Source organism: Triplophysa rosa, linkage group LG8 (assembly GCF_024868665.1).
Source record: "Triplophysa rosa linkage group LG8, Trosa_1v2, whole genome shotgun sequence".
Taxonomy (NCBI): Eukaryota; Metazoa; Chordata; class Actinopteri; order Cypriniformes; family Nemacheilidae; genus Triplophysa; species Triplophysa rosa.
In genome coordinates this window covers 8676314-8688935 of record NC_079897.1, presented here as the reverse complement: position 1 = coordinate 8688935, position 12622 = coordinate 8676314, and the positions used below count along the sequence as shown (strand labels likewise).

General features: G+C 38.0%; 1 protein-coding gene across 7 annotated transcripts in view; it reads left to right on the top strand.

Annotated features, from left to right (window-relative positions):
* Positions 1 to 12622, top strand: part of plecb (plectin b) — a 197232-nt gene that overhangs the window by 116158 nt on the left and 68452 nt on the right. For all 7 annotated transcript variants that reach the window (XM_057341180.1, XM_057341176.1, XM_057341179.1 and 4 more), the window contains exons 6-11: positions 469 to 635; positions 2387 to 2502; positions 2757 to 2863; positions 3475 to 3594; positions 9347 to 9442; positions 9625 to 9752. In XM_057341180.1, coding sequence (XP_057197163.1) covers positions 469 to 635; positions 2387 to 2502; positions 2757 to 2863; positions 3475 to 3594; positions 9347 to 9442; positions 9625 to 9752 — 734 coding nt within the window. The remainder of the gene's footprint in view (positions 1 to 468; positions 636 to 2386; positions 2503 to 2756; positions 2864 to 3474; positions 3595 to 9346; positions 9443 to 9624; positions 9753 to 12622) is intronic.

Here is a 12622-nt window from a genome sequence, read left to right as displayed (position 1 = left end):
CTCAGGAAATGAAGAGCTTAATCTTTCTTTCATTCCTTTTCAAATCACAAACTCAAAACAGTAACCTAAGGAAAACATTTAAATTATACTGTACCAATGTAGCTTTACAAACTCTTTGTTTGGACATAAAGACAACTTTATGTTGTCTTTGTTATAATACAACGTGACAAAGGGGCATGAACAAATATTGAATTATATCAAATTATAGTTTTGCAATTGAAAGCATATTGCACCCTTAAATGCAGTTAGTTTGTTTGTATTTTTAGCTTGTATATGTTATATGTAGCTATCCACTTTTTCATAAAGGTACTTTGACTGTAAATATGATTGTCTCAGAACCAGGAGGTCAATGGTATTCTATGGGTTAGTGCATGTCTGAAATTTCTGATTCTGATTATTTATTGATTTCGCTACATAACTGCAGTTTCATGTGACGTAACCCATAAAACTCATATTGTGGGCTGGTAGATTTCAGATATCCAGGTGAGTGGTCAGTCAGATGATATGTCAGCAAAGGAGAAGTTACTCCTGTGGTCCCAGCGTATGGTGGACGGTTACCAGGGCATTCGCTGTGAAAACTTTACCACAAGCTGGAGGGACGGAAAACTTTTCAATGCTGTCATACACAAACACGAGTAGGTGCAATGTTCATTCTCAAATTCTAAGTTTGCTTGTATAGTTAGTAAATTGAGCTTAAATGTTTAGATAGTGATTAAAGATTAATCCTGAACTCATAACATATTTTAGTAGTGATGGCAGTCGTATGACTCGTATCACATCAGCATTTTGCACAAAACACAAAATCACATTAACATGGAGCTGAAAAATGTCATCTCTGTGTGAACTATTCCTTTAATAATAAGTTTGTCTGCCGTTAGCAAGATATAAGAGCATCACTTGTACATTGCAATAAAGGAACGATACAATGCTTTCAAAAAAATGGAATGAAAAACAGCTGTCTTCGAATAAATTAAAACTGTGTCTGCAATGAGGGTGTGTCCCATGTCCCACAAACACAATAGACTGCATGAACGGATTGAATAAGAAAGAAGTTTTAAATAGAAGTGTACAATGAATGCAAGAGTTGAAAAGATAAATACTGTGAATAAATGTCCGTGTCATTATTAGCTGGCAGACAGGCCTCGCTGCCGGGCACCTTTCCCGAAACTTATAGTAGACATGTACCTGCAAAGCTTGGATACGCCCCACAAACGCTGCTGAGCGTAGAGAGAGAGTTTAATGCTTTTGTCAGTCAGAAACACCCGTAGGAGTAGTCAGACTTGTCACCTTTTAAGTGATGAAGAGGCTTGAACAAGCAGTGCCTGCCTGGAAAACACTACTTTTAAACCTAGTGTGAAATTTCTTTTCTGGAGCTCTATGGGACTAAATGTTTTGAGAAATAGGAGAAGAAGAGCTTATACCTGGAGGATTCACACATTCATGCAGAAGACATACTGATATTGCTTATTTCTGGAAGCAGTGCTTTACACAGTTTGGGAAATTAAATCATCGTTGAAATCGGGACATACTCAGAAGGCATGATGCTGAACATGAAGAGGCGTTTGTCTTTAAAAAAGCGCCGCACTAACTCGAGCAGTACGGTGGCTTCTATTAATGATGTGGAGAACCGTGTTATAATGGTTTGTGAGGATATCCCCTCAGAGAGTTCACAGGACTCTGGCTGGGGCTCGCAAAGCTCGAGATACCTTTCCAGTGGGGACTCTCAAACACCAGACGGGCCGGGATGGAGCTCAGCTAACCATTTACCAGAGTGGAAGTTGGGACGTTTGCATGGAGGGCTCAAAATGGAAGATCTGACCGTGATGGAAGACTCTTCTTACCACACTGGAGATTTATTTTCCGTCCCTTTCCACGAGCTGACTGGGTGTGCTTCATTACTTTCTATAGATGTAGAGTTTCTGTGGTGTAGGATATTCAAGTTTTGGGGTCATTTACAGTATATATCTACAGTATATATACTGTATATATAATGTTCCTTCTATGTTGTTCTGAGCCTCACCCACCTTTGGGTATTTATGGCATGTCAGGTATGGCTCAATCCCTCAGGACATAAATGTTACTGTGGATTTATGGAGCAGGTGGACATTGTACCAAGTTTTCTGAATTCGTTTGTTCCCCCATTTTCATAATAAAATATATAAAACATTCGGTGTTATTGTAAACTCTCACTGAAGAAAATACAGCTGTATATATAGCAATGCAATGTTTCTGTTGCTCAACTTGTACAACATTGTGTAAGCAACAGCAAGGTCATAGATTAAAGTCCCAGTCCACACAAACCAAAAATGAATGACTTGGATGCACAGGGAGTTGTTTTCCCTAAAAGTTGCTTTGGACACACGTGTAAATGTTCTTTTCCCCTTAGGCCCAGGCTTATCGACATGTCGAAGGTGTATCGTCAGACCAACATGGAGAACCTGGAACAAGCCTTTTCTGTGGCAGAGCAACAACTTGGGGTCACACGACTGCTTGACCCAGAGGGTAAGAATAAATAGAGTAGCTCTGTAAAGATATTCTGAAGAAAGATATCCTGAATACTTGTAATAGTATAATTCCATAATATGTCTTACCTACTGTAACTGTGCAGTAAACAACTGTGTTATGCTTTATAACTCTTAATTGTTTTATATTGTCAAAACATGCCTATAATGTACTGTAAACCTCCCACTTTATGATAGACTTTAATGTACAGAAAACAAATTCTCATAAATGTTCATTGTTTTTATTTATTTTAGATGTGGATGTGCCCCATCCTGATGAGAAGTCAATAATCACGTATGTGTCCTCTCTCTATGATGCTATGCCACGTGTTCCTGATGTCCAGGATGGTGTTAAGGCCAGTGTGAGTGCTCCCTCCCCTTATTATACAGAATATAAGATGTTGCAATTCTCAAAGTTACCCATTCCGTCAGTCAGCACTGAGTCTAAACAGCAAGTCTAAACCTTATAATAAAGGCATTTTTTTAATTAGCCTTCCTAAAAATTTCCGTCTTGGTATTTGCCTCGCTATATTCCCACTATATAAATACTTATTAATACATGTGAATATGTTTTTGTTTGGGTTCACTGAAGAAAGTAACATACACCTGGGATGGAATGAGAATGAGTAAATGATGAATTTTTATTTTTGGGTGCTTTTCTCTGTACAAAGTATTAGATTTCTTGTGATCAAAATCTCTTACATAACTTGAACCAAGTGCTGTCAGATGCACTTCATCACATCCTTTACACCCTCAGCATCTATTATGTCTGATTACTTCAGGATCTTTACAAGCTATGTCATAGATTATCAGTTATTGTATGCATTATTTTTGCACCTGAATCGGTGGTTTTCAGACACGACTTTGTGAAGTCCTAATTGGGAGAGTGTGGTAAATGAGTAAATGAGTTAGCACAGGGAAAAAGAGCTCTCCTGTTCTTCTCTGAGATGTTTGTCCGTTCTCTCTGCTGCAGGACCTGGAAATGTGCTGGCATGAATACTATGAGCTGGTTACCATTCTATTCAAGTGGATCAGACATCATGTCATTATCTTTGAGGAGAGGAAGTTCCCCGGCAGCTATGAAGAGATTGAGGTGAAAAACACTAACTTAAAGTCTGCTGTTGTGTTGTGATATGGTTGCTACTAAAAACCTTGTTCATATCTAGCTGAAATAGTCTTCATTGTTTTGGTTTGTTTGTAAGATGCACATGGTGTAAATAGTGGTATCACCATGCACTACCCCTAAAGGGGCAGTTCACCCAAAAACCCTATTGTCATTTCAAACCTGTATGACTGTCCTTTTTCACGAAAGAAGATATTTTTAAGAATGTTGGTAACCAAAAACCATTGGTCCCCATTGACTTGCATTGCAAGGTTACCAACATTCATTAAAATATCATTTTTGTGTGCTCCAAAAGAAAAAAGCCATACAGATTTTAATGTCAAGAGGGTAAGTAAATAATGACATGACAGAATGATTTCACAGGAATTAGCATGCTTGACCAATTTTACGGATGAACATTACTGTTTCTAATATTTGAACCAAATGTTTTTCAATGGCGTAACAAACCCTTGCACACTAATGCTGCTGTTCATGACTGTTTCTAACTTCGCTGTTTATATTTGTATGCTACTATTTTTTACATTTTTAACAAGTTAGCCGAAAATGTATTTAAAAAGATATTGTTAAAAGACTATAGCTTCCCACACCACAAATGCAGAGAGTTCTCGTCATGTAATTCATGTTACTTGTAAAAAAGTCTTTGAAGTGCATGACTCATGTCATACAAAACCACATAATGAACAGGAGTTCCTGCTCTTTGTATGAATTTGAATGGATGGGCCCAGCAAGGGTGGGGCAGCTATGTAATAGGAGTATCATCTTGATCTGAGAGTATGGTATTTATTTTACCTGCCTTGTGAAAGAATCCTGAGTTATATAATTCCAAACTAGATGACTAATAGTTTAGTGGAGTAATAGTAGATCAAAGTCAGATTGCAATATTGTTCAATAAATATTCCATAAACATTTGACTTGTATTTTACATTTGAACAAATATTGTTGCTATTTATAGTTTCAGATATGTCTACACTCTTAAGAAAAATGGTTCTAAATAGTTCCAAAAATGTTTTTTCAGCTTGTAACAATACCAGAACCCTTTTTGGTGTTAAATAGAACCATTTTTTATAAGGTTGCATAAAGAACCTTGCCTTGAAAAATGCTATATAGAACCTCTGTGGTGCTATAAAGAACCCTTTCTTTATCAGAAGTCAGGAGGGGTTTTCTATTCTTTTTCCAGCATTTTAAGGTGTTTTTCAGTTTAAAAACAAGAAGCAAGACATGTAAATTAAGTAATATGTTTATTTCCTTCTGGTTACAACATTAATTGACATGCAAAATTCAATATATTTGTACATATTAAATAACATTGTTACTAGCTCCTTTCACAATTTTGCATTGTTGCAAAGGATCTTTACAGAAAAAAACATATTTTCCCCAAAGTAGTCACTTAGTCAGCCTGGGGTAAATACAAATTCTCCAAAAAATAATAATAATAGTAATAATGTTTTAGGCTTGTTTAGCGCACATTTGGAGAGCCTCACAGAAAACAATGAAACAGAGTCTTAAAGTACAAACTGGTGGCACAAAAAACTCTGTGATGATGGTGTGCAGGTTGCACAAATGTTTTGTTTTGTTTTTGTCTTCTGTTTCTGATGTCCTTATTAGTTAATTAGTCCCTCACCTGATTCTGTTTACCTGATTATGTTCCCCTGTGTATTTAAGCCTGTCTGTCCCTTTCATTCATTGTCCACTATTGTTTTGTTTACGTTTGTTCCTGGTGCCGTGTGGTTCTGGTCATTTGGGTTTATTATTAAAAACCTGTTCTGGAGATACTGCTCTTTGAGCGTGCATTTCCTACGTTCTACATGTGACAGTTACACACAGGTATTTAATATTCGTATTCCTGACCCTGTTTTGAATGACAGTAAATGGAGTCGAACAGTCGTATGGAGGACTAAACCTGCAAAAATTATAAATAAATGAATGTATAAATAAATAAATATATAAACGAATAAATGTAATAATATGAAAATAAATACAGGAATGAATGGTTTGATAAAACAAAATAATTCGTTTTAGCTATTATTGATCTTAGCTTTAACTTTTCTTTTCATTTTTTAAATTGATTTATTATTTTTTGTGTCCATTTTTAATTATTTTTTTTATTTATTTTTAGATTATTTTATTTATCATTTCCTTTTATTTTTACATTTATTTATTTATACGTTTATTTATTTTTATATTTATTTATTATCGCATGTATTTATTTCCACTTTTATTTATTTATTCTTGAATTTATTCTTACTTTTCTGTGTCTTGTATGATAATTAGATGGGTTGGTCTTGCCTACTATTGGTTCAGCGTAGATTGAAGCGTTTGATCGATTACTCTTGACTTGTTTTGGACTAACGTCACGACGTCACTCACTGATCGTTTGCTTCGTGTATAACGTAAAGTAACTATGGCGGGCGCACAATTAGCTAGAGAGTTACAACATTTAGCCAATGAAGTCGATAACCATGCATCAAATGACTGTGTGTCATTTAGATTAGGTGCGTTTATTGATGATTTATTACAGATTGACGGCGAGATAAATGACAAAGTTCTTCAAAATCTGTGCGAGTCAGGGGGTGCTAAGGTGGTGACCAAGTTCCGGTTACAGGTCCTCTGCCAAAGAGGTGCATGAACGACCTCAGCAGATTCGTCGATTCTGAAAGCACAAGACGACTTGATATTAAGATGTCTAATAAACACAGACTTTCTTGTTACATGATTTTGACATTCTTGTTAAGATTGCAAATTATTGGTATGATCGCCCGTAACGGCTGAAGCGAGGTGAAAAAATAAATAAAGCGATTTGACACGGGATTCGTACCCATACAATAAAGCGAGGCAGCGTGTCACTACGGTAACAATCACACTAAGCTATTTCGCAATGCTAGCTGCTGCGGATCTTTGCAATAATATCAAGATGTCACACAACAATATGCAGCTGGATGAATCAAGGGAATATGCCCGTTTTAACTTGTGACCTCTGTGTTATTTATCTCTTATGGAATGTAGTTTACGAGTACCGTTTAGTAACCACGTCTTTTTAGAAGGAATGGTTTCCATTTGATGGCCCCTGTAGTGAAAGAACGATGCTCATTACTACCGTGTTAACTTGTGACTTAAGTTCACTATGTCTCAATTCATTTACATTATGTTACATCATGTTACATTAAATCTTTACGCTTTTTCTAACCGAAAGGCTGCTTATAACTATCACTTTGACAAAGCGTTAGCTTGCGACTTCGGTTTACAAGCTCATCTGTGTAGTTAAACCTTATTACATTTTGTGCTTTATGATTTTCACCAGTTGAACTGTAACACCACCATAGCACCCTCTGACTCGCACAGACTTTGAATGTGCTGCAAAGAGGCTAACAACCGAGGGAGAACTTTGTCATTTATCTCGCCGTCAATCTGTAATAAATCATCAATAAACGCACCTAATCTAAATGACACACAGTCATTTGATGCATGGTTATCGACTTCATTGGCTAAATGTTGTAACTCTCTAGCTAATTGTGCGCCCGCCATAGTTACTTTACGTTATACACGAAGCAAACGATCAGTGAGTGACGTCGTGACGTTAGTCCAAAACAAGTCAAGAGTAATCGATCAAACGCTTCAATCTACGCTGAACCAATAGTAGGCAAGACCAACCCATCTAATTATCATACAAGACACAGAAAAGTAAGAATAAATTCAAGAATAAATAAATAAAAGTGGAAATAAATACATGCGATAATAAATAAATAAACGTATAAATAAATAAATGTAAAAATAAAAGGAAATGATAAATAAAATAATCTAAAAATAAATAATAATAATAATTAAAAATAATTAAAAAATGGACACAAAAAATAATAAATCAATTTAAAAAATGAAAAGAAAAGTTAAAGCTAAGATCAATAATAGCTAAAACGAATTATTTTGTTTTATCAAATTCCATCCATTATTCCATCAACTCTAAAAGTGGGAGTCGATAATCAGAGTTGACTTTAAAAAACCCGGAATCGAACACCCCTACAGCTCAGCACAGCAGGACTATTGTGTCAGGATTTAATGCAGGAGAAACAACCAATCAGAAGGCAACTTCAAAATAACTGATTTAATTTAAACTGAAAAAGGCGGGCATTTGCCAATACAAAAAAAACATTTCAGCAGAAAAAGGGTTATTCAGATGACATGGTTCTATATAGAACTTTTACCATCATTACAGAACCTTTCAAGAACCACATTTTTTTAGTGTATCAGGTTCTCATATTCTCCATTGTTATCCACATCACTTAATTCACTTTCATTACAACACGTCCTGCCAACATATTGTGTTTTTTGATGTATTAAAAAATAGTATTATGCAGAGAACATTTTCAGTTGATGGTTTGAAAATAAGCATTTTAATTCTAAGGCAGGCATTAATGTTTGGCCAAGCATGTGGTGTTGTACTGTAGCTGCACTTAAACTTAGTCTGGGGGTAAATACTTAAAAATTGTGCAATTAAGCCACATTTGTTTTTAGGTAGATAGCTGTTACAAACACCAACCCAACACAAATGAGGAAAACCGCAAAAGGCTCATTTAATTAAAGGAAGGTTTATTTAAATACATAAAAGACAATATTTTTGTGGAGGGGAAAAACAAAGTAAATAAACGAGAAGCAATTTCAACCACACAGGCTGGTCTAGTTGCCATCAAAGCCCTGCCGTGCCGTAATGAAAGAAAGAAAACACCACACAAAAACAGCCACCAGATGGCAGCAAATTCATAACTAATATAAATGAATTAACATGACATACATACAGTATGTAACACAAGTATTAGCTTTATGAGAGTTTAACTAACCAAAGCTATTTTCTCTTTAAACTGCTGTGCCAGTATAATCATATTCAACCTGAAAGAAATTTCAAAAGACAGTTCAAGCTAATGTTAACTGTAGTGACCCTTTTGGCAGTGCTCAGGGTGAAACACAGCAGCATTATTAGTTGTACTCTAACACACTTCATCAGTGTTGTAATGTAACAAAGTAAAAATACTTAAGTAAAGTACTTAAATGACTGGGTTGTTACTGTAAGGGAAATGCAAGAAAAGAAAGAAGTAAGGGCCAGACAGATTTGTTCTGATTTTGTTCCAAGTTGTTCTCTTAGAGGAATAATATTGGGGGTGGGAGGGAACTATCCTTTTATAAAGTTATAATTTATAAAGTTATAAAGATGTGGTTTCTGAACTTTTATTTTGATAGTTTAGCAATTTGGCAACATGTTAACATAAAACTACTGAGCTTGAGACAGAGCTTTTTCAAAGTTGTAAATTTCTATGTAAGCACCATTTTTGATCTTTATGCAAAAAAATTTGATAACAATGTTTTCTTCAACTTTACTTTAAATACTTAAGTAGATTTAATATAAAAAGCACTTTTAATATGTACTAAGTACAACATTTATCTGTTACTTTAAGACTTTTACTCAAGTCATATTGTAAAAGGTTACTTTCACTTCTAGCAATTACATTTTCTGGCTAGATATTTGTAATTTTACACAAGTATTGCTTTTAGGTACTTTATACATCACTGCACTTCATGACGTGAAATTTTACTTCAGGTCTTGTTATAAGGTGAAGAGATGACAGTTAATGAAATATTTTAAATGTGTGGTGTTCTGTATTTTCACACTGTATTGTGCACCTACTACAGTATGTAACTTATTGTTTTTTCCCATTGTATCACTTTTGTTTTGTAGATTCTGTGGCGTCAGTTTCTGAAGTTTAAAGAAACAGAGCTGCCTACCAAAGAGTCTGATAAGATCCGCTCCAAACACCTTTATCAGTCCTTTGAGGTTAGTACTGAGTATAATGTCAGAATTTATAATGGTAAAATCTGACTGAGCTTGAGGACTTTAACTTAATAACTGTAAATAACTGTGACCGACCAAACTGATAACTGTTTTATTCCTCTACATAATACTTGACTTATGTATTTTACCCCTTGAATATGTTTTAACACAACACTTCTCCACAGAGTGCGGTTCATGCTGGTCAGATTAAAGTGCCCCCGGGTTACCACCCAATTGATGTTGAGAAAGAATGGGGGCGACTCCACGTAGCCATTCTAGAGAGGGAGAGACTGCTCAGAATAGAGTTTGAGAGGTGAGCAGCATGAATATATGAAATTTTATTGGACCAAATAAACCCAAAAACAGAAAGGAGAGTTCCCTTTCGATACGGTTCACTTCACATTGCGTTTAGCATAACGCTATGGGAAAACTCGTTTTATCCGATACTGAAGCCTATTGGTTAACGTTTTCATCAAAATCACAGACCAATGGTGTTTGAGCCCGCCATTTTGGGAGGCACCCCTCGCCTATATAAGTCCGGACCGATTGCCATTCAGGCATTCATCCATTTTCTCCTTTAGCGCGATCATCTCGCTGCTCCGAAGAAGAAGCCTCACTCTCCGTAGAAACGAGCCCTGCAGAGGACACTACCTTCCAGAGCACTTACCCTGGCTATCCAAAGAGCAAATTTCTCTAAAAGAGCATAAGCGCGTTGTTTCAAATGGCACTTAGGCTCTTGCCGAGCCTCTCTGCCCACTGAAGATCTCCATTCTGAGTGCGTCGTCTGCCTGGGACGGACCCACGCCGAGACCGCTCTCACAGGATCAAGCTGCCCTCACTGCGAGCGCCTTTCCCTTGCCATACTTCCTTCTTCAGTGGTCCCGCTCCCTGTGCTCCCCCACCTATCCCTCAAAATCAACCTCGGCAAGAGTTTGCTAACTCCCACTCAACAAATTTCATTTTTGGGTATAACGCTCGACTCTATGCGGGTTCGAGCCTGGCTAACGCCGGAACGCGCCTCTGTAGTCAAGCTCTCTGCGGCTTCGTTCAGAGTAGGTTCTTTCGTCCCGCTCAAGAAGTTTCCGAGAATGCTAGGTTTCATGGCTGCGGCATCCCCCCTCATTCCACTGGGTCTGCTCCACATGCGGCCGCTGCAATTTTGGATAAAAGCAAGAGTGCTGCCTCGAGCATGAAAGGTGGGACAGCTGATGCTCAAAGTGACGCACGACTGCACGAGAAATATGCTGCCCTGGAAATCCCCTCACAGGCACAGAGCTCGGCTCAGTATGAAGAAGGAAAGTGGTGACAACGGATGCCTCGAAGACGGGGTGGGAAGCGCTGTGCGACTGCGAACCCGCGTCAGGCACATGGAGGCTCCCCCTGTCACAGCTACAAATCAGTCACCTCGAAATGCTGGCGGTGATATTAGCATTTCAACACTTCCGATCGGAACACCATCACGTTCTGGTACGATCGGACAGCATGACGGTGGTTTCACTTATAAATCACCAAGGAGGGTTATGATTTCACCTGTTGAATAGATTGGTGAGTCGCTTCCTTTTTTGGGCTCAGCGGAATGTCCGCTCGGTCAGAGCTACGCACGTCCCGGGCACAGAGAACACAGGGGCGGATATGCCATCTCGCAGCAGCCCGCCGCCGGGGGACTGGAAATTTGGAGGAAATTTGGAGAATTTTCGGTAAGGTGGACATTGACCTGTTTGCATCAGAGGAGACTGCTCACTGCCCGTTGCACTTCTCGAGGCAGAACGACGCCCTAGCCCAGAGCTGTTTGTAAGCTTTGCAGACCACACGCTTGGTTTGTCAATCTCGAAGCAGCGATTATCCAGATGGATTGTGGATGCCTTCATGGCGGTTTACGAATCCCTGAATTTGCCGTGTCCGTTAGGGGTGAAAGCCCATTCTACCAGAGGTATAGCTTCTTCCTGAGCATGGTCTACGGGGATCTCTATAATGGACATTTGCACGGCGGCTGGTTGGTCCTCGCCGTCCACCTTCACCAAATTTTACAGTCTGGACATGCCTGCCCTGCAAGCGCAGATCTTATCTGCCTGAAATGGGCTTGGATTATTCGGTTATACTGCTGTGTTAGTGCACATATGGTGAGCTCCGGTGAGCCTGAGCTCCCGCTGCCGGGTTTATAGAGCCTTACGAGTGCCCAATCTCCAGGTCGCACGCATTCTTCAAGTCTGTTGTAGCATGGCGTGATGGAATATAATTCCCATAGCGTTTTGCTAAACAAATAATAAACAAACCATCATTTGTCTGGCGTTTAGTTTTGTGGTCAATGACCTGTTGAGAATGGAATGTAGATGTAATGAAATCACAGAGTCTGTCTCGAATAGAACACTAATCTTTGCCAGCATGAAACCTGGCATTAGCTCAGATAACACACATACAAGCACATTCTACACTAATACAGTTAGCGAGTAAATCACAAATCTGTGCTTGGGGATCCTCATGAAAATGATATGTGGATGATGTCTGTTAGAGGAAGGGTGACCCATACAAGTTGCTATGGGGTCACTTGGATCTTTGGGCCTGTAGAATTAGTACTGTTTTCCTAGATTTTGACATAAATAAAGATGTAAAGGAATGTTGCAGTTATATTCTGGAGAAAACAGCTATCAATATTATGTCAAAAGAAGAGGGTGTATGGGTTAGGACAGGCCACATCCCCTGTCACAAGACAATGTTACTTCATTCAGAATAAGAATATGCAGCACACAGTTCCCATGGACAGAGCTGTGGAATGGCTGATTAAACGCCACAGCAACTTGTTTTTTCTGGCTGTGCTTTGGTTTGCCTGAGCTGTATGACAGGAATATTACAGGAAAAATATGGTTTCATATGCAGTTTGCGGAATAACTGCAGTTGGACTGTAAGAAATGGCTTTTGTAACAGACCCATGTCGTTTAGAGTATTTGCTTCGTACTGGAAAACTGTGAGTTCCTTGCTAAATATTTGATTAAGAAAAAATAACCACATTTTGTCATGTGTATAATATATTTCTCCCATTGGTAACAGCACATTGTTATATTGACAGAATATTTTTGGATAAATGCATGAATATACTTTTGTTTATATATCTGTTTAATTCATGTTACATTTGACAAAATCTGTATGTATGCTACTGTATTTGTTTTTCACATTTAAGTTTGGTTA